This window comes from Eretmochelys imbricata, chromosome 6 (assembly GCF_965152235.1).
Source record: "Eretmochelys imbricata isolate rEreImb1 chromosome 6, rEreImb1.hap1, whole genome shotgun sequence".
NCBI lineage: Eukaryota > Metazoa > Chordata > Testudines > Cheloniidae > Eretmochelys > Eretmochelys imbricata.
Genome location: NC_135577.1, coordinates 34,167,587 through 34,190,674, shown reverse-complemented (window position 1 = coordinate 34,190,674; position 23,088 = coordinate 34,167,587). Strand labels below are relative to the sequence as shown.

The 23,088-nt window shown below is 41.0% G+C and overlaps 1 protein-coding gene across 2 annotated transcripts in view; it reads left to right on the top strand.

Moving 5' to 3' along the window:
* TRIM66 (tripartite motif containing 66) overlaps nt 1-23,088 on the top strand; it is a 57,753-nt gene that overhangs the window by 530 nt on the left and 34,135 nt on the right. For both annotated transcript variants that reach the window (XM_077820082.1, XM_077820083.1), the window contains 7 exons: nt 4,918-5,065; nt 14,115-14,247; nt 15,724-15,840; nt 17,686-17,800; nt 18,223-18,369; nt 18,841-18,958; nt 21,169-22,061. In XM_077820082.1, coding sequence (XP_077676208.1) covers nt 4,918-5,065; nt 14,115-14,247; nt 15,724-15,840; nt 17,686-17,800; nt 18,223-18,369; nt 18,841-18,958; nt 21,169-22,061 — 1,671 coding nt within the window. The remainder of the gene's footprint in view (nt 1-4,917; nt 5,066-14,114; nt 14,248-15,723; nt 15,841-17,685; nt 17,801-18,222; nt 18,370-18,840; nt 18,959-21,168; nt 22,062-23,088) is intronic.

Sequence of the window (23,088 nt, the reverse complement as noted above, 5' to 3'; positions counted from 1 at the left end):
AACCAGACTCAAAATTTGTTGTTTGAGTAGCTTTATACAGCATTGTAATTTCACTGCACCTCTTCAGTCATCCCCAGGGACTGAACATACTGCCTCTAAAGCACTTTTCTCACCCTGTGTGAAGAGCAAGGCATTAAAGTCAGTGGGAGCTTTGACAATGACTTCAGTGGTGCAGGACTGGGCTTTTGGCATGAGTATGTGGCAATACAAATCCCTGCTGCTAAGCCCCTAGGTTGGCCCTTGGAGGGAACTATTTCCCTTAACAGTTGTTTTGCATGAAAACTCTTTGTCAGTCACCACAGCACTAGCCACAGTGGAGCACAGACAATTTTGACTTGTTGCAACATCAAACTGAGTAGCACAGAACACAAGTTTCTAGTGGGTAGAATTGTCTTTCAAATAAACCCAACTTACCACCAAAGTTAGGTTTCTCAGTGACGAGCTAGGATTTCACTCTTGAATTATGTTTCATTCATTATAAAAGTGATGTACAGGTAATAAATGCATCTGATGCATCCAGCAAGATGCTGGATAGCCCTTTCACTCTGTGTTTCTCAGTATCCTCTGTTCCTTTGTCAGGGCCAGGTAAGCAGTGACAAAGGCTACTGGTTGTATGGTTGTCTCAAATTGATTGCTTCTGTTAAATGATAGAGATGTCAGTCTAATAATAATAACAACAACAAATAAAGTTCTTCATCAATCCTGAGGGAAGTCTCCCAGAACTTTTGTCTTTCGTCAGGATAGAATGGATGTAACTGAGAAGTTGGAGACATTTTGCTGTTTGCTGTGGCCTTATGTAAACAATATGCCTGGAGACAAATATGCTTCTCATGTGCCATTTAAAAAAGTTGATTTGCAATTTAATATTTTAGTTATGTATAGTCTTCTCCTATACTAGTTTAATTGTACTGTTTCCACTGTATTTAAGTGTTTGTCCAGCTCCAGGGGAATTGTTCTTGTTTATTTCTGCTCTCTCTATCTCACTATAATACCCTTCCTGAATGAGGAAGCAAGACATTGGAAAATGATTATATTGCACTGGAATGAGGAGCTAAAATAGCACTAAATGAATCAAAACTACTTTACAAACTATTGACTGATTTATTTTATCCTTTTTTCTACTGGAGTCAAAAGTGTTGCCCAATGGTTAGAGCTAGTGACTGAGAGCTAGAATTCTTGGGTTCAAATCTCTGGGCCAGATCATGGACCCATTCCATCTGTTCTGTGCCTCTCTGTCAGTTCCAGGGAGGTATAAAACCAGCTTAAATATCCAGTTAAAGATTCCTCTGGCATTAGAGATTCCTTTAGCAGGTTTTACCAACTTAGGGGACATATCAAGGGTACAGCCAGAGCACTGCTGCACCCCAGCACTGCCAATGGAATGGTCCTTTGTGGGTCATCAGCCAGAACAACTTACAGAAGTCTTGAGGTTGCTCTAAGTTGTTCTGGAGACTGGCCCCAGGATCCAGTGGGAGAAGAGCATAAGGTCAAACACCATCTTTGTCTCCTGTGTTTTAGCTCTGTTCAGCCTTCTGTTGATTACCAATGCCCCTGAATTGCTCTGAGTCACTTAACTTTCCCATTCCTCATTTTCCCCATCTCTAGAAATACATACCTAACTCCTAGAGGGTACTGTGTGAATTCAATGAATAATGTTTGTAAAGTGCCCTGAGATCTTCAGATGAAAGGTGCTATTTATATGCAATGTATCATTATGTGAACCAGGAAGGATCACTTCACACATACTCTTCAAAGATAAGTTTCAGAGTAGCAGCCGTGTTAGTCTGTATTCGCAAAAAGAAAAGGAGTACTTGTGGCTGTAGCTCACAAAAGCTCATGCTCAAATAAATTGGTTAGTCTCTAAGGTGCCACAAGTACTCCTTTTCTTTCTTCAAAGATAGTAAGAGCAAAATTTACACAATGCTGCTGCAGTGATAAAAGTTCTTATTACATTGAGTTTTCTTAATTATCGTAACTCAATTCATCTACTTTCTAGAGAGAGCCAGTGTATGAAGGAAATCAAATGAATAAATCTTTTAGCCTCTTCAAAGGCATTGGGATATTTCTCAGATCTCCAGTAAGAAGATTTTCTTTTCTTCAGTCCCTTAGGACTCCGAAGAGCAATTCAAAAAGAAAACAATTCCCACAGGAGTACAGGAATCCTACAGGGGAATGAAGAATGTTCCTTTTTTATAAATAGTCTCATAACAGTGAAGCCTTTATAAAAGGAAAAATAGGAGAAAACCAGGGCCCGATCCTGCTGTCACTGAAGTCAGTGGGAGTTTAGCCAGTGACATCAGCGGGAGCAGCATAAGGCCCTCAAATTATGAGGCTGCTAGAAAGACATGAAGGCCAGTATTTTCAGACTTTGGTGTCTAAAGTTGACATCTAGTTCCATAAAAATGGCCTAACTGGGAGCTGTGGATTCTCATCACCTCTGAAATTCAGTCCCCATAATTAGGTGCCTACATATGGATTTAGGTTCCTAACTTTAGGCAGCTAAATCTGAAAATTATGCGCAAATCTGTTAGCTGGCTTGATCAAATTGGACTTGGCAATGTTGCTAAAGGGAATGAGAATTTGGGGTGCAAAAGAAATGTAGGATCAAGTCCTACATCTTGCCATTCTGACTTTGGTTGAGGTTTATCGTTGCACTCAGGTGGTAGCCAACATGAATGTCACATTTTAGGGGAGCAATTAATGGTATAAAGATAACCAAAGTGGTACTCCAAGATCTTGACCATATCTTGGACACTGTAGTGATGGATTCATTATAAATGGGATAGACAGATAACCTCTGTTGTAAAGTTATCTTCCTGGGTAAGCTTGGGGAAGACACTTATTCTTTCTCTGTACCCCAACTATAAAATGGATATAGTGATCCTTACTGTCTCCTACCCTTTGTCTGTCTAGATTGTAAGTTCTTTGGGGCAGGGTCTGTCTTTTACTGTGTGTGTGTGTGTACACTCTGGGGCCCTGTTGTCAACTGGGGCCTCTAGGTGCTACTGCAATAAAAATAAATGATGATAATTGTGGAAGGACTTAAGTGTACAAGTGTATACTAGTTGATAAGCCACACCGTGCTGAGCTACCCTGATTGGTGAGTTGAAATTCCAGCCTCACTTTTTTCAGTTGGCCTTTTGGCAACTTATCAGGGTAATTGCTTTGCAATGTATGTATTGTGTGCTTGAGTTGCTCAGTTGTTTTTGCTTCTGAGCTCCTTGGGTGAATGGTCTTGAAATCCGCACTTAAAAGAGAAGGAGTACTTGTGGCACCTTAGAGACTAACCAATTTATTTGAGCATGAGCTTTCGTGAGCTACAGCTCATGAAGTGAGCTGTAGCTCACGAAAGCTCATGCTCAAATAAATTGGTTAGTCTCTAAGGTGCCACAAGTACTCCTTTTCTTTTTGCGAATACAGACTAACACGGCTGTTACTCTGAAACTTAAAAGAGAGGTGTAGTCTGAATACCTGAGCAGGAGCCAGGAACTCCTGAGTTAATCCTGGCTCTCTAAGCCTAACTTCCTGTGTGGCCTTGGGCAAGTCACCCTCTCTGCTTCAGCCTTTTTCTTTACATGTATGGTAAAAGAGGAAGCACATACTGCCCATCTTGTGAAATGGAGGTAAGTAAATATTATCATCTCTGAGAGGTATTGTGAGAATTAACTAATGTGTGTAAAAGTGCTCTGAAGATAAAAAAAAAAAAAAAAAAAAAAAACTATGCATGGTCTATGTAAATATCAAAGGACTGGAGATGTGTGAGGTAGGGGATAAGTGTTGGCTGCTGGAGGAGTCAGGGCTCTTGCCCAGAGTCTGACTAAGGTGGTCAGACAGAGAGAGCTTGAATGGGGTTTAGTACAGCTTGACTAGGCCTGGGCTAACCAGAACAGACCATTCTTTAACTTTCAGTTCTCTGTGCTAACCTAATGATTTCCTATGCTGTGTTTCTGTCGACTAATTAATAAACCCTACTGTTTTGACAACGCTGTGTGAGTATCGCTGCAAAGGCTTGGTGAGGTGTATTAGTCTCTGAAGAGCGTACAGTTCTCCATCAGGAATCTGTCTCAGTTGAACTCACCGTGTGAAGCAAGAGTGCTGAAGGCCCAGAGGTCCAGCCTAAGGAAGCGGTGAAGCCGTCCTGTCTTATCCTGGAGGAAGAGTGAGAACCTTAAGGGGTCTGGAACACTGAAGGGGTACCCCCACGAGACTGTTCCAAAGCGGGGGGCTGTAGTACCAATCCCTTGGATCTGTGATGCTTGGTTAGATTTGGTTAAACTTTTCTTCACAGACTGGACAATATTCTATCATGTTCATGAAGGGACTTACAATTCCTGTGCACTGATTTGTTTTCTTGTGTTTGTACATCATCTGTTATGGTACTAATATTAAGGGTATACAAATGACCTCTTATCCTCTGCAAGTTCCTTTTTTTTGAGAAGCAACTATCCCCACTCACTCCGTGCACTGAAATCAGACCATTCTTAGTTCATCAATTAATAGATTTTTAGGAACAGAAGGCCAGAGCTACTATGATCATGTAGTCTGACTTCCGGCATTGCACAGGCCATAGAACCTTGCCCAGTAATTCTGGTATCAAACCTGTAACTATTTCTTCAACAAGAGAATATTAGAAAGACATCCAGCTTTGATTTAAACATATCCATTGATGATCTTGTTCTCCTCTCTCTTGCACCAGTGTAAACCAGGAGTAATTCCATTGATGTCAATTGAATGACACTGGTGTAAGAGAGAAAAGAATCAGGGCCAGTGCTCACAGTTATTGGCGTAACCAAACCGCCAAGGTTTTGAATCAGTGTCTTAAATGAAGTAGTTTCTACAAGCTCGTTGGAGGAGTTCTGCATTTAATTATACTTGCATGGAATTGTACCTTTTTCTTTTTTTTTTTTTTTTTTCCAGAGCTGTTCCACGTGTAATGAGAAGAGACCTGCTCACAGTCTGTGTACTAACTGCAATAAGTGGCTGTGCAGCTCATGTACAGAGGAACACAGACATGGCAAAGAAACTGGAGACCATTTCCTGTCTGTCCCCCTGAAGGGCTCTTCAGGTAGAACCATAAACTTTGAAGCTTTGTGTTCTTTTTGGGGGGGTAATTCAGCTGGACCGCCACAGAGTCTGCACTTTGCAATGATTGTGAATAAATATTATGCATACAATAAGTGGGGTTTTGATAGACAACATTCTACAGCTCCGAAGAGCTGACCTTGCACCAACAAAGTCAATGCTACCCCACCCCATGGGGAGGATTGGAGCTTGTGTTTCAGGGAGGCACAATCCCTCCAAAAAGCCCTACCAGTGCGCAGCAATTTTTCAGGCTGTACAGTCCTTCAGGATCTTGCAGCCTGATCCCAGTGTGCCTGTGTGGACATGGCTCCTCCCTGTTCCCTGTGGGATATGTGCCTCCAGGGACACACCAAAGAAGCAATTGAAGCCAATTGCCCCCTTGCAACACACTGGTGGTTTGGTCTGCGTAACGTGAGGGAGGAAGGGGAAGGCTCTTTCCATCCCCCTGCACACCCATGCAAGGGCTAAGCATAAACTGATCCTGGCCTATTATTCCAGTGTCGGGGGATGTCCAACCACGTACCTGAGCTGAGGCCTAGGCTCCAATCCGAGTCAAGGATAAGAGGCTTATCACCCAAGCTGGAAACTGTCCTTTTTGCTCTATCCTGAGATAAAATGTGAATGTTCATGGAGTCAAACAGATACCATGTTGGGATGTATGTTGGGCTATGGAAGCAAGTGTGCCCTCATCTCAGAGCGTTTGTATCAGAGGAGGTGAACTTTGCTTGGTGGTTCTTCTAATAGATAACTCTCTCATAACCAAACATGTGCCCCTGTGCTATGCTTTCACCGGGAAAAGAAAGCAGTTCCACTGGAAATGGAACACTTTGGAACTCTTTAACACTTCCAGGTTACAAATGCAAATTCTTCCATTCATGTCCCACAGTCACAGCCACCCAGGAGAGCCTGATGGGGCTCCTTTCAGTGCTGCTCTTTAAGCCAGAAGGACTTTTGTTAAAGAATCTAGGGGCTTTTCTATGCACAAAGTTGCTGTGGTTTCACAATTTAGTTATTATTTGCATTGTGGTAGTACCTAGGAGCCCCAGTTTTATAGATCAAAAACCCAGTATACTAGGTTTTGAAAAACACAGAACCAAAAAGTCCCTGCCCCAAAGAACTTTAATGTGTGATGGAAAATTGATTAAGTTAAACTGGTGCAAAAGTCTCTGTGGACACTTACATCATTATAAGCCAGGCTTATTAGAAGTGGGGCTGGTAGCATGGCGTTATCATTAAGGTTACTTGTCACTTCCTATTATAAGACCTTGTATTCAGTTGATTATAACTGTGCCAAACTTTAGCCATTCTGGCTGAAATGTTCCATGCTGGGAGTCTGTCTCAAGCTGAATATTTTTGGAGAGTTTGAGTCAGTATGCTTCAGCCATTTGCAAGAATGAGGCTAGAAATACACTGTTTTGCTATTTAAAAAAATTCTGGCCACCTTTGAGAAGATCTAGCACCTCTGTGATTTGGAGCAGGGATTTCCTTTGAAAAATATCTGTTTGCATATGTTCAGTAGAGATTTCTTAACGTGTAGCAGCTACGATTGCTGAAGAGTCTGTGCTCAACAAGCATACTCATCTCCTCACAGCTCTTACATTCGACTGAGCAATGCTTTTTTATCCTCACAGAGCAACTGAGTGTTCTCCGGCCCAGGGCTATTGGGTCAAGGTCAGACTTCCCCTGTATTGGTAGGTCCAGGCCAAGTTAGGGAGCCTGGCTCTCCTGTGCTTTCTGTGACATTGCCGCTGGTGCCCAGGCAGCATGAAGGAGGAAGCTGCCTGACAAGAATGCAGAGGGGACAAGAACTGGACCAAAAGGGAGGGAAAGGAATAGATTGGGGCAAGGAGCCAGGTGAGGCAGGTATTGAAGATAGGGTAGGGGAAGAGAGAAACTGGAGGAGAGGAGGAGATTGGGACTTGATGGACAAGGAGACTGAGAACCAGTTGAGGGAAGACAGAAGGCAGATCTGATGAGGAGTTGGTGTATGGGAGAAGAAGTGGTACTGGCTGGGCAAAGAGATTGGGACTGGAATGAGAAGACTAAGGCATGGAGATTGGGACTGAGTATGCAAATAGACTGGGACTGATTTGAGGATTCAGGGATGAGGAAGAAACGACAGGGACAGAGTCAGTTTAGCGGGAATGGCACAGAAAGGGTCAAGCTTGGGGGTAGTAGACAGAAGAGGCTGTGATCACTGTAGCATGCTTCTCTCTAGCCTGGTATGAAACCCAAGATTCCAGAGTCTCATCATTCCTCTGCTTTCAGCAAATATCTGAAAATCACTGGCAGAGTCTATGTCTCGTCCCCCTGTAATGGTCGTCCACATGGAGGATGATCTACTATGGCTATCAGTTACTCCATTATCTCAAGTGGTAGAAGTCTTGCAGTGATCTGAAGGTTCCAACTGTGCTGATGAACCATCTGGGTGTCAATTTGAATTTCTGTTTTTTTCAGTTAGCTTTTTTTTTTTAAAGACTTAGGAAATTGCACACAAGCTATGTTAAAAGAACATTAAAGTTGCAAAGGCAAGTTATCAAAGGTTAGGAAGTTGTATTTCACTAAGAAGCTGTTATCTGTGTCTGTTATCATTTGTTGCAGAAATTGGAAGGTGTGTAGTGAATGAGGCAGGGGATGGCAGGAAGAGAAAAGATGGTCTCATGGTTTAGGCAGTTGAATGCTACCCTGGAGAAGTGGATGCTATACCTGCTTCTGCCACAAAGTTCCTGTGTGATGCTAGTCAAGTCACTTACATCAGACTTCTCACAAGTGGTCAGTAGTTGTGTGTTCATCATTTTCTAGGTGCATGATTTGAGACGTTGGGGTCTGATTTGTGGAAGTGCTGCTTGCTCACAGTTGCAACTGAAATCAGTGGGAGCTGTGCTTTGAATATATAAAGTCCTTAAAAAAAGCTAAGTACTCTGAAAAATCAGGTCCTAGGCAGCTCAACTTGACACCCAAAATTAGCAGACCCTTTGGACCTTAATTTTTCTGTGCCTCATTTCCCTCTGTGTAAAGCAGAGATAATACCTCCTCATCTCACCAGAGTGTTGTGAAGATAAATGAATTAATATTTGTGAAGTTCTCCAATACTATAGTAATGAGCACCATAGAAATGGCCATGAGGAAATAAATAATTCTGTCTTCAGAGAAGGGTTTGAATAGTGTGCAGTAAATAAGGCCTGGGGCCACACGTTGAACAATGAGGATAAACAAAATGTAGAAAAGGTGCTCATTAAGTGAGCACTCTCCCTTCTGTGCAATGAAGGAAGTAGTGGTCCTGTGGAAAAATTAGTAAGTGATCATATAATTAAAGCCTGTATCAATGCATACATACAAGGGGGCCTAAGTAAGGTTGCATATCAATGTTAATTATGGCATTTTCTAACTTTTGAATTTTTGACTTTGCAACTTAATATTTTTAATGCAGTTTTATGTGTGAAATATCTATGTAGCTTAAGTTGATTAGGAACAAATTAAGCTAAACTGAAATAAGCTATTCATAAACTGTAAAGTATTTTGCAGTAGGGTTTTACACCAGTTTAACTAAACTGATTTAAGGCTACACCGATGCAGCTGTGCCGCTGTAAGATCTCCTGTGTAGCCGCTCTGTGCTGACAGAGAGAGCTCTCTCACCCCAACAAGTGGCAGTAGCTATGTCGGTGGAAGAGCATCTCCTGCCAACATAGCATTGTCCATGCTCGCACTTCTGTCTGTGTAACTTATGTCGGTCAGGGGTATGGTTTTTTTGTTTTTGTTTTTTCTACACCCCCGAGCGACAGAAGTTTTACCAACTAAAGTGCTAGGGTACGTATGGCCTAAGTTCACACCTTAATTTAACCCAATGCATCTTTCTCGTGTATGGTTTTGTGGGTGTCAGACTGAGCAGAAGATGGGTGAAAGGCAGAAAGTAGAACATAAAGGAGTCCCAAAAGAGCACATCTAAGTGCATTTTAGAGAATGCTGCACAATCACTTTAGCTATAGGAGAGAGAAAGGACAGACACAAGGAAGAAGCATAGATGAAGACTGTTCTTTGAAATGTTTTTTTTTCTTGCAGGTGTTATATAGAACCCAGTCCTTTACTCCTTGTACAGGCAAAGCTCACCTAAAAGTCAATGGGCGTTTCTCTGTGTAAGATGTACAGGTTAGGGTACTTAATATTAGAGCTATTGATCAGTTACCAGATGGTAGAGGGAAGGAAAGGAAACTTTATAAGAACAGGTCAACAATAAAACAGCACATAAAATGTAGCTTTTAGAATTATATTTGACCCCAAGCAAGGAAATGTAGGCTCTTTTCTCAGCATAAAGCAAAGATAAAACAGCCTGTTGTAAGAACATAAGAATGGCCATACTGGGTCAGATCAGTAGCCCAGTATCCTGTCTTCTATCAGTGGCCAATGCCGGATGCTTCAGGGGGAATGAACAGAACAGGGCACTTTCATCCCCTGATTCATCCCATATCATCCAGTCCAATGTTCTGGCAGTCAGAGGTTTAGGGACACCAGAGCATGGGATTGAATCCATGACCATTTTATCTAATAGCCACTGATGGACCTATGCTCCATGAATTTATCTAAATTTTTTTTTAAACCCATTTATATTTTTGGTCTTCACAACAACCCCTGGCAATGAGTTCCACAGGTTGACTGTGCGTTGTGTGAAAAAATACTTCCTTTTATTTGTTTTAAACCTGCTGCCTAATAATTTTGTTGGATGACCCTTGGTGCTTGTGTTATGTGAAGGGATAATTAACACTTTCTTATTCACTTTCTCCACACCATTCATGATTTTATAGACATCCCTTTAGCTCTAGTCCCTTGAGTCTGAGGCAGCTGGCAAGGGTCAGCTGCAGGTTTTTAATTGCAGTGTAAACATACCTTCTGAGATCACACTGTCTTATATTTGTTTGAGATAAGGACAATTACTGTATGCAGGCCTTGGAAGAGGTGATCCAAAATGGTGAATGTGTTCATCTTTTTTTTAAAAAAAAAAGAGAGTTAAAATGCCAATTTTAATCTTCTTTGAATTAGATAGTTATTTTCTTAATCTGTTTCAAAACTCACATTCTGAAGGAAAGTGATGGTAGTGCCAGTACATAGGGCAAATGATTCCTTACTATTGTTGAGATGATGCTCAATAAACTGACTTGGATTATGATAGCTGTGATTCCCACATGGAGAGCATAATTCTGAACTGGGAATAAAAGTAAGTGTAGAATGCAAGCAATGTAATGAGAGTGCCAGTTGGCACCTGATATGTTTATTGAGTCCTGGGAGTTACTAGAGTGATGTGGCTTTGAATCTGTGTGATTACAGCTGACAAGGGTATTTCCCTAGTTTCCATTTGAAAAGTGGCTGTCTTTTAAATCTGACATCATACTGAAAAAACATTGATTTCTTTGGAATGATTTAAATCACCAGTAGGCTACCGATCTTTCAGAGGGAGAAAGCAAAGTGGAAGCTTTTGCTGTATGACTGTAAATCAGAGTGTTTCATGGTACTTGGACCAGTTTGACCTTAAAAAACTGTTCCTGCTATAAGCAAGAGCTATTTGCGTTGTCCTCAAAACCCAAACAGCAGGGGTAGCCTTGGTCCTGTACTTTCACAGTATAACCATCATGCCTCTCAAGAGCCTGCTGGGAGATGGGACACAGAACATCTCAAGATGTTTTTCAGATTGAGACCTGAGGTACAGATTATGTTGCTGTCTGCATTTGGTACACTGCTCTGATAAGATAGAGGAAAATCACCCTTGAACATCTAACTGCTTGATTTTTTGCAGAGATTTTTAATGCATAAGCAGGTGTTTGCACAGAAACTAGAAACCCATTGAAAACATGGGATTGTGAATTCATGAAGCATGAGTTCTTTCTTGGATACAGAGAAGGCTATTACGAGAGGGATGAATAAAATTCAGGCTCAACTTCAATTTTTTAATAATACTGTTTGTTAAAATTTTACATAGTGATAATACAAAACAATGTCAAGTAATTACACATCCATGAAAAATAAAACATGACACCATGGTTACTAATGTTTCAAAAAGGTAAAATATGCTATGCGGTTGCATAAAAATGTTGATCTAATACCTCGTACAAATTATCTTATTACACGTTAAATCCAGGATGGAAAGAAAGACAGCTTTGAATTTTGAGGCAGTAAATGAACTTAATCATCAATATAGAGAATAGGCTGGAAATCTAGCCAAGAACGCAATAAGATACTTGATTTTAACTGCTCAGATTCATGCTGTCCTGAGAGGCAGGGGATGGATTCCATCCATCCATACTTTTATTCTAAGCGTCAGAAACAAGAAGGGCCTCACTGTAAGCAAACCTCAGGAGTCTATTGTGCCTTTTATATCATGACTTTGAAACTAGCATTAAGTGACTGAATTAGAACAGGGACTAACGTGGTTGATGCATGTGTTTAAAAAAAATTGTCTACAAATATGTGTTAGCAATGGTCTTGAACTAAAACACACACTTCTCAATTCAGAAATAGTTTGGCTCTCTGGACCAAACTTTTTGGCTCACCTAAGGAAGAATAGATTTGTATTATATAGTACATCAGAGAGAGACTCAGTTGTGAGCAGAGTGATATATTTTTGCATAAGTAAGCACACAATGAACAAGGGATCTGCCTGAGATGGCAAGAGTTCACTCTCTGTGACTGGTCCTTCTTTTTTCTTCACTGGCAACATCCTGTGAAACAAAGACATCATCAGCTTCAAGACAAATGTGTCTTATTAGAATACATTGGTTCAAAGCTGCTAGTCCATCTCTGGATTCTTCTTGTGATTTAACTGCATGAAGGCTTATTCACCATATTAGTCACTGGCCTATTGTACTCCATTTCTTTGTTGTCAGATTAGTGTTGTTGGTATTATTATTTGTTTATATTACAGCAGGGCCCAGATGCCCCATAATAGCCTGATTTGGGGATTGTACTGACTCACAGTAAGAAGCAGTCGCTGCCCCAGATTGCTTAGTGTCTGATAGATATACCAGGCAAAGTGTGGAAGAAAGGAAGTATTATCATCCACATTTGTATAAACAGGGAACTGAAGACTATTAATCTAGAGTTGGTAACTTCAGAGACATTTTCGAGAGATGGTGACAACACAGGACACAGTCTCCACAAGGGTGTTCCTTTGGGATGTGATTATGTGCTCCCTCCCCCCAAAAATGCAATGCTTATAAAAGACCTAATAACATGGTCTAGAGTCAGCCATGTTATGGGCAGGGGCTGTGTGAACTCCTCGGCATAGTTCTGTGACAACACCTTAGTCCTGATCTGTTTGAGCCTTCAGCCTCTCTTCAACAAAGACTGCCTGTCATGCCAGACTCTGTGAAGTTTTGGTGATGTGCATGAAGTGGAACTAATATGGAGATATTACATTTATTTTCACTTGCAACCTAAGCTGGGTCTCCACAGATGAAAATAGAAAAGGAGTACTTGTGGCACCTTAGAGACTAACCAATTTATTTGAGCATAGCTTTCATGAGCTACAGCTCACTTCATCGGATGCATACTGTGGAAAGTGTAGAAGATCTTTTTATATACACACAAAGCATAAAAAAATACCTCCTCCCACCCCACTCTCCTGCTGGTAATAGCTTATCTAAAGTGATCGCTCTCCTTACAATGCGTATGATAATCAAGTTGGGCCATTTCCAGCACAAATCCACCTTTTCTCACACACACCCCCCACACACACACACTCACAAACCCACTGTGTGGGGGGGGGGTGTGAGAAAAGGTGGATTTGTGCTGGAAATGGCCCAACTTGATTATCATACGCATTGTAAGGAGAGCGATCACTTTAGATAAGCTATTACCAGCAGGAGAGTGGGGTGGGAGGAGGTATTTTTTCATGCTTTGTGTGTATATAAAAAGATCTTCTACACTTTCCACAGTATGCATCCGATGAAGTGAGCTGTAGCTCATGAAAGCTATGCTCAAATAAATTGGTTAGTCTCTAAGGTGCCACAAGTACTCCTCCTTTTTCTTTTTGCGAATACAGACTAACACGGCTGTTACTCTGAAACAGATGAAAATGTGCTCTGTAAACTGCTTTTGCCCTATTATGAGCTAGTGATGGGTGAACCTTAAAATGGTTAGGTGGGTGGACTAAGTTTGAGATCTCAAGTCTGAACACTTATCTGGAGCCTCTGGGATTCAAGAAAATAGTTTCTGAGTTTTCAACACAGATGCACTTGTGAGCATATAATTCTAGAAAGGGGGCTTTGTTACTCTTGTTTCACCATCCCTTTGAGTTCTCTCTCACCCTGCTCCCAAGCTCTCTTTCTCTTTCTAAGGCAATTCCTCCCCATGTGGGGGAAGGCAAGTATAGACTGCATACATGCAACCCTTTTCCACTTCGCAGTTCCACTGTGCACTGCTTATCACTTCTGTTTGGGGACTAATGCTAACCCTGTTTTAGTGCACAAGAGCAGGTATAGTAACCGCAAGTTGTTGAAGTTTATGTAATGCTGCATTTGAACACAGAAGCCAAACATGAGTGTGGAGAAAACCCCACAGAAACCTTTTTAGGAATAAAAATCTCCTTGCTTCTGTCCTGACTTTGGATTCACTTAGCATATTTATTTTACTGCATGTTACACCAGTTTCTTTGTTACAGTATCAGTATTGGCAACTTCAAGCATTCCAAAGTCATGAATCAACCCCCCTCTCCTATCATGAGATTTTAAAAATACTACAGTTTGGGTTCTTTTGCTTTGTGATCTGGTGTCTGAGCCTTTAGGCTGCACTCAGGTCATGTTTTCAAGTTTTGCTCTGCAACCATAAAGGCTAGAAACTTAACTTTTATGTTTTTTAAAAAATTAAGTTTCTCATGTAAGACTCACGTGACTCCAAGAGCTGAGGCTTTAAGAACAACGTCAAGATTTGCAATAAAATTATGAGAGTTGGCAACAATGGAATATGTAAAAGGCAAAACCAAGGCAGCTTTGCAGTGCCACAGTTGCAATTAGTGTTCAGTGTCTCCACTGTCTTATATTTTCCAGGAACTGAAGGGGGAGCAAATGAGTTTTCCTTGTTTTGCCCCATACACTGTCAAGAGAGCCTTAAACTGTTTTGTGAGACTTGTGATGTCCTTACTTGCCGCAACTGTCTTCTGACCGAACACAAGGAACACAGGTACCAAACATGAATTCCTTATTGACCCCACCTAAAAACAGTTAACTTGGCCTTGAGGTTGCAGTCACCAAAATTCAAGGAAATCACAGGTTAATACAACTTTAACAGGCATGCCAAACTCAATTCACATGACTTGCACCCGAACAGCTTAATAGCCAGACACGCTAACAGCCTCTGCAGCTCACGCCCTTCCAATTCCAGTGTCTATCCAACCACCATGTGCACATCCAGTTCCTCACAATCAGACTAACCTGAATTCTGGTCTTGGCATAGCTAAGAAATCTCACCAATAGATATACTTTTATTTAAAGAGTCTATAATGTATTATTTTTACAAAAAGAATTCTGAGGTCAACGTTGTGAGTTTGACTGTGATTGTGAGAAGGTGTGTGTGCGCCATGGGAAGTTTTTATGTCGAAATCGAAGGAGATTTTTGTGAGGTGAGGCTGTGACTGTGTGGTTAGTAATGCGTGGAACAGGACGGGTGGGATACAGAGGTGTTGGATGTCAGGGGATATAGAGAGTTGGTGATTAGAAGGGAAGGTGGGATCATGGCAAGGGGTTAGAAGGGAAGCAGAAGAATATGGGAAGCAAGTGAATGTGGGCAGTGAAAATGACGTATCTGTTTTACTGCAGCCTGTGTTTAGATGGTAGATGTATTTGCTCATGCACACCACGGGACGGGTGCTCTTTGAGTTTTAGGTGAACAATTTTGGATGCTCAGATTGAGGTCCCTTTGAAATTTTTCTATAAATATTAGTTTCTCATCAGTGCAGTCTAGCAGCTCAGGTTGTGAGATAGTAATATGGCCTGTAAGGTTTGTCTTGCATTATATATATTTTTTGAAATTAGCAAAGAATATTTTTTTGAAATAAATCCGTAAGAAATACAAACCTGGCTTCTCTGACTGTCTGTAGTGTGTCCTTAGTTGCTCCTCTCCTAAATAGATTGATCCCAACTATGTTTTTATCTAGGTCTTAGGCACATGCACTTATTTAAGGCAAGACCATGCATGAACCTTTGTGTAGAGAAGAGGAAGGGTGAAAGGACCCATGTAAAAGCCAGGCATAGCTGGAATCTTTGTGGGGGAGTGTAGGGATTGTTCCTTTCCAACTCCCTTGCTGGGGGTTTATAGCCATCCAGAGGCTGTGGAGGAAAGCCCCTTGCTCTGCACACCCTATGTGCTCACCAGCAGAGCTTGCACAGAGAGAAATAATAAACTGCACCCAATAAAAGATGGTAGCAACAGGTGGAAAATAACAATGGGCAAATTCGTTTGGGTTTGGTGCAGCTCCCAGTGTGTCCTGGCAGGCACAACTGAGCTCTTAATTCTATTCTGATTTATTATCAATCTGCTAAGTAACGACAATGCCTTATTGTAACCTAGCAAAGAAGGAAAAATATTTAGGGATGACCTGAAGAATGGCTAATTTGTGAACAGAACAGTAAACCATGTGAAACTTCCCTACTTTCCCAGGTTCATGCATCTTGAAGAGGCTTTGCAGAATCAGAGGGTTATCCTAGAAAATGTAACAGCCAAAGTGGAAGAGAGAAAAACTGGGATGCAGGTCTCAGCTAAACAGCTTGAAGACAGGTAACCGTTGCACATGACAGGAGGTATTCAGTAAAAATCCCGTTTCGGTTAAAATGTAGCTAGCCAGTGGTAGCTGAAGGTATGAGATTTTTTTTCTTTACACGTAGAAAATAATAGGTAGATTTAAATATCTCAAATATACCAATACAGTTAAACGGGCAAAGATGCCATTTCTCAGTACTACAGAACTGGGGCAGACTGAAAGAGTGTATGACAATTGACTGCAATTTCCAAAGATATTTTGATGTTATGTAGTAATACCGAAGTAGAACAAGAAAAGATCAGAACTATCTATTATATAAAAATCTAGTACTTGTTTTTTCAACAAACCTGGCAACCAAGCTGTATGAACTAAGGCCATGTCTATCCTAGCACTTATGTTGGCAAATCATATGTTGCTCAGGAGTGTGCAAAAAAACACCTCCCGGAATGACATAAGTTTCACTGGCATAAGGGGTAGTGTACACAGTGCTATGTTGGCAGGAGAGCTTCTCCTGCTGACATAGCTACCGCCGCTCACTCGTTGGGGGTGGTTTAATTATATCGATGGGAGAGATCTCTCCCATCGGCATAGAGCGGCTACAGGAGAGATCTTACGGTGGCACAGCTGCATTAGTACAGCTGTGCCGCTGTAAGATCTCTAGTGTAGACATAGCCTAAATGGTGTAACAGTAGAAGACAGTTCATTATATGAACTGATTTTCAGTTACTTATTCTGGATTTGTTTGCTGTCAGGCCAATTAATGGAAAAGTTGAGATCAGTTTTAAAACCCTCAAACCCATATAAAATCCATCTCTACTGTAGTGTGGTATGAAGTAATTAATTAGACATTAATTTTTCTGAAAATAAATTAAAGATATTTATTTGAGACTATTGTTTTTCTTCATTTTGCCTCTCTGTTGTCAGCTGTCCATCTGAACCATGTGAGGATTTCTGGTATGCAGAGGGTAGATGTAGTTTTCTCTGTTCCCTAGGGAGAAGAGTAAAGCAAGTAAAATATCCTAGAATCATAGAATATCAGGGTTTGGTAGGGACCTCAAGAGATCATCTAGTCCAACCCCATGCTCAAAGCAGGACCAATCCCCAATTTTTGCCCCAGATTTCTAAATGCCCCCCTCAAAGATTGGACTCATAACCCTGGGTTTATAAACCTGGGTTCATAAACCACTGAGCTATCCTTATCAGTAAATGTCAGTAAACGGTGATTTCACCGCACAAACCAAAACATTTCCATCCATGATCATTGAAATTTACAGATAGGCAAAATAAAGAAAGTGCTGCTTGAGAACTTATGAGAGTTTGATTTAATTATATTTACTTTGTACATTTTGACATGCGATGCTGGAAAATTTGTATTTAATGGTTATAAAGGTTTAATTTATTGAATCTCAATGTCTTCTGTTAAATAATTAGTGTCAGACTACCACATAATTTCCCACAACTGTGAAAATTTAAATAGATGATCATTTTTACAGATACTTAAAAACCATAATTTTGTGCAACTCTGAAAATTTAAATAGATACAAATAAAAATGCTTAAAACATCAATATTATCCATCAAAATTATAAAAAAATAAAATTAAATTCTGCCAACCTTAAATATTCTTGACTTGTGTTGTGTATATGAAGCAATTTTAGAAGACCAGTTGGGAAGTGTTTGAAAGCCTGATCTAGTTCCACTGAAATCAATGGGAATCTTTCCATTATCTTCAATGGAAGATGGATCAAGCCCTAAGTCTTTTATTAATTCTCAAATCTATTCTCATTGTAATTAATAACTATCAAATGCTGAATAAATGGAATGCTGATTGATTCATGAAGGTGTATTTATACTTTCCCCACAGGTTATTTGAAGTAAAACATTTGCACAGAAAAGTGGAAAATCAGATCAAAATGGCCAAGATGGTTTTGATGAATGAAATCAATAAACGAACAAATGACCTTCTAGAGCAACTTGAGGTAAGTGAGGATGATACCAGTGATACTGAGAAGTGGTTTAACAAGAGAGTTTTTCTGACATCGCCTTGGCAAGTTAAATCCTAACGCCAACCAGAAGAAAGAATATGTCTTGTGTAAGTTATAGTGTATCAGTTAAAAAAAATATTTTTTCTCTCAAACTTAAAATGGGATCAGAGCTCAGCACTTTTCAGGGTTGAGCTCCCATCTGTTCCTGTGGAACTTGGAAGTGTCTGTTGCATAAGAAGGGAACCTATCTGTTAGCTCTGCTGTCTCTTTCTACTTGATGGCTCAAAGAGGTTCCAAATTTTCAGCAAGTGCCCGTCCAGACAATGCCTTTGATGATGCACACTGACTGTATATAGTAAGTCTATCTGAACGCTGGCTAAAGTTGTGCAGAACATATTATTTCTCATTATCACCAGAGAATTACCAGCGAGAGGAAACAGAAGTTGGAGCAACAACTTCAAGGCATCATGGTTTTAAACCGGCAGTTTGAACATGTGCAGAACTTTATCAACTGGGCAGTGTGCAGTAAAAACAGCATTCCATTCCTCTTCAGTAAGGAACTGGTAAGAGTAATACCCACTGTCTGGATTAGAGGAAATTGTGCAGTGGTACAATGAATGAAGATCCAGAAGGGTAACTTAATTAGGAACATAGTGAATCAGAAAGAAATGGGTCGGAGAAGCCTTGTGAACCTGGCTTGAACTGTGCAGGAACCATAAGTCAGGGATCGGGGAGCCCTAAAAAGATAGGAGCCTACCAGGGCACTCCGCACACAAGGTCGGGGTGCAGGGGAAAGCCACATTCAGAATGGGGCTCTTGTTGCCTGCAAATAAAAACTAAGAGAAAACATATTGTGCAGCACAACATAAATCTGAATGTTGTCTGGGAGCCGAGGTTAGAGGAGCTTTGTATGATATTGGGCTAAATTCATTCCCACTCAATGACTCTTTTAAGGATTTAATGTTTCTTCAACATTAAATGATAATGATTTTAAATCCACTGGATGAAACAGTGATCCTTTGATTTTTCACCAGATTGTGTTTCAGATACAGCATTTGCTGGAGACAAATTGTAGCACAGAAGTAGGCCCTCCTTGGAAGATCAGATTCACTTGGGACCCTTCTTTCTGGACTAAACAATTGTCCAGTTTAGGTAAGAAAAATACAGCGTGATGACTATGATTTTCTGTATTAGATAAGTGCTGGTGCTCAAAGCTGTACTAGACACACCGATAAAGAAAGCCCCTGTCTCAAAGAGCTTTCCTTAGTTAAGAAATTGTACAGGGCATGATAGTGTAAAATATAGTGTCTCGTTAAACCTTATTTCACTGCCATGGGGCACTTCAAAGCAGCTGAACGGCACTAAATGTCAAGTATTATTACACTGTGATGTACAATAGATCAGCTGTCCAAGAAAAAGAGTGCTCGATGCTGTAGATGTAAAGAACTTACACAGAATACTGTGCGATGGTAAATGATTCATAATAAAATCCCTTGTAAAATAGGAGGCCCCCAGGTGGTAAGTGCTGACTTAGTTAGATAAGGTCATGACAAAATGTGACCCCTTTGGTTATATGGGAGTTGCACAATAATAAACTGTGCAACTGACATTACTTTGGTTTTGTGAAGAGTGGTGGTGGGGGTGTCTTTGTGTAAATGTCATCAATAATGGTCAGAAAACAGAACAGCTAATATACATTTAACTCAAAGGAGTAAAAGACACAGGAAGACATTACAGATTTTCAGGAACATACACTTATGGTATTTTATAATGATAATCTACAGAATACAATGACATAGCAAGCTGTTTGTGTGCTTTATTACGTAATAGACAAGGTGGGTGTGGTAATACCTTATACAATACCTTATATGGACTCTATAGGATACCCCATAAAAGGTTTAACTTCACCCACCTTATTTCTCATATCCTGGGACCAGTATGGCTAGAACAACTTATTATGTAATGATGTATTAATTTCAAGCTGTTTGCTATGTGATTGTGTCCTAATTATTTGAAAGTTTATTATGAGAAGGAAATAAGTGAAGGGTAAGAGCTGGACATGTTAATTCCAGTATTTATTAGAGTACATTAAAACAAAACCCAAACCACAAATTATAAGTTACTCTGTAGATGCCTTTGTTATTCATGAAGTATATTTGATTGAACATAAACAATTAACTGAAATGACATACATTGTAGTAACACTCAATGCCAAATTCAAATCAAGAGGTTTATTTTTGCCTGTTTTGTGCCAAATACCGTTCTGAGCAAACTGGCCCCCATCCCCTAGCAAGTGGCAGCTTTGTACTATTCCAGTGGCCCTAAAATCAGCCTGGTCAGTCAGTGGAGGATTCCCTGGGTGGAAAAGAGCCACTGTGGCAAGTCCTATACCATTCCTTCCTGTCTTCCACAGAATGGCCTTGGCTGGGGCATCCCTATGCTCCAGTCATCCCCTGCTGCTGGATGGCCTTGGGACCTGACCAGTGCCTGGCACAGTCAGGATTGGGGAGCACAAAGGTGGCTTAAAGACAACTTTGTTCCCCCCAGACACACTGCAGTGGATGCACAAGACATGGTGGACCTAAGGATGCGGCCTGTTGTATATCTATTTATATAATATATATGCATGCATTCAATCTTGTGCCTTCCACCCGCTATACATTGGCTGGCTGCAGTAGGTTTTTCCAGTAATCCAGTTCAGTCTTCTGATCAAAGATCTAAAAGGTCATTCCTCATCCCATTTTAAGACATTTAACACTAGACTGCATAAAGGACTAGAAAATATACTGTAGGGAATAATCCAGTACTTTCAGAGGGATTGACAAGATCACCTCATAGGCCGTGTTTGTCTTCTGTGATTTTATGATTCTCTTCTACATGACATCCATCCAATTTATCTGTCTTACTTTCATTCTGAAAACAAATATTCCGTGTGCCTATGTTTATGGATGAGAACTTAAGTGTATACGTTAGTAAAAAATGGTAGCTTTCGCCACATCCATCAGTTAAAATAATGGGAGTTGAGTGGCAATTTTTCAAAGCAGTGACTGGTGTTTTAATCATGAGTCCAATTGACATCAGGGAGTTTTGTGGGATTTAAAATCATGCAAAATTCTTAGAAAATGTATCCTCAATGGTTTTGTTTAGTGGAAAAGATAGAAGAAAATGAGAAGTTATCCTAAAGGGCTTTTTAAACAGGATTTGAGTCATTTCAAAATTGAACCTGAGACAAAGAAATTGCCTTTGTAGAATTTACCCATAAAGTAGTAAATTAAACAGTTTGTCAAGATCCCAGTTCCTTGGCTAGGAACAAGTGAAGGTAGAAGTTAATTGTATCGAAAGTAATTGTACTGCTTTCACAGGTGGCTTAACAATGGAAGGTGGACACACTCCTCATTCAGATGTCCCAACCTTTGGAAATGTACAAGGATTACAGACATCAATGTATCATGGACAACATTCGCCAGCACCACAGCTTGAGGCTATCCATAACCAGTCACATCAGTTTCCACCTCCTGTTCAGTCTCCTACACCAGCGTGTTGTTCCCATTGCCTCAACATCCCTCACATGAATAAGGGTCAGCGTCTTCAGCACAAGATGAGCCGCCATCATCAGAATTTTAGACATCCTCTTGAAATGCAGCAGCAGCCGCCACTGCATTTCCCACTGCAATACAACGTTCAGCAGCATGAAAAAGAGCAGAGGGGCACACCTCAGCCTTTGAAAATAATGCAGCCTTGTCTACAGCAACCATCCCATTCAGAGCAGGATAATGTGTCTGTGAGGATGGGAAAACAATTGCAAGCTCAACAGCCACAGCAGACTCCACATCCAGTTTACACGGTTCCCCCACAAGATGTTCATCAGGTTCACACTGGTCATGTGCAACAATTGCACACCCAGCCTGCTTTGCAGACTCCAGCTGTGCAAGTGCAGCTTGGTCATCTTCAGAAGCTGAAGCTTAACCACATGCAGCAGCAGCAACCACAGCCACTGCCTCCCACAGCCAGTCAGAATGAAAACGCTCATGAACAAGTCATACAACAGAGTTTGGACATAATGCACCACCAGTTTGAACTGGAAGAAATGAAAAAGGATTTGGAGCTTCTCCTTCAGGCTCAAGGGCAACCAAGCTTGCAGCTGAATCAAGCCAAACAGCCTCAGCCTGTTCAGCAAACCATTGTTGGACAGATAAACTACATAGTGAGGCAACCAGCCCCAGTTCAGCAGCAAATCCAAGATGAAGTGCAACAAGTAAGTTTTCCAGACCATCCCTTCCCCCCCAATGCATTTGGTCAGCACTGGCTCAGAGCTTGAGACTGAGAGGATAAAGGTAGACATTTCAGTGTTGTTAACCAACTTACTGTAAATGCAACAGATCTGATAGCAGCTTTAGTTGTGAAGCATAACTCAGGTAGTTTTGAGAGTTTATATTTGGAATACGCTAATTTAAATGTATGGAAATCACTTTGCCACCATTTTGGGTGGTTAAAACTTTATTATTTACAGTACAAGTTATTTTCTTCTTGTGAATATTTGTGTAACAGTACGGACTCAAGCCTCAGCTGAGATCCAGGCCCTGTTGTGCTAGGTGCTGTACATACACAACAAGAAGTAGTTCCTGTTCCAAAGATCTTACATTCTAAAGAGACAAGACAGACAAAAGGTGGAGAAAATAAGTGTCGTTATTCCCATTTTACGATGGGGAACTGAAGGACAGAGATATTAAATGACCTGCTGAAGGTCACACAGGAAGTTTGTTGCAGATCTGGGAACAGAGCCCAGATCTCCTGAGCCACAGTCCAGAGCCTTAATCACAAAACCACTCTGCCTTTCTTTTGGTAAATAACAGGAGTGGCCAAATTTACTGATCCTCTGAGCCGCATACAATAATCTTCAGAAGTCTGAGAGCTGCAAGGCATGCACAACCTGCCCTGTGGGCTGGCGCCTGCTGGGGCATGGGGCTAAAGCCCTGAGATCCCCGTCCCTGCAGGGCAGAAGCCCCTAGTCCCACCACCCCACCACAGGGCAGAAGCCACAATCTCCCCCCACCCAGTCTAGTAGATGAAGAATGGGGGTGTCTGGGGGAGCTCCATGAACTGCACTTTAACTGTAAAAAGAGCCACTTGCGGCTCAGGAGCTGCAGTTTGACCATGCCTGCTACATAACAGTAAATGACAGTGTCACATAGACAAGTGAAGGGAATAAAACAGAGTCAGAGCAGTATAGGTGATGGGTTACAGTAAGTGTACATTCCCTGTTCGCTGATTTTTCATCCAGC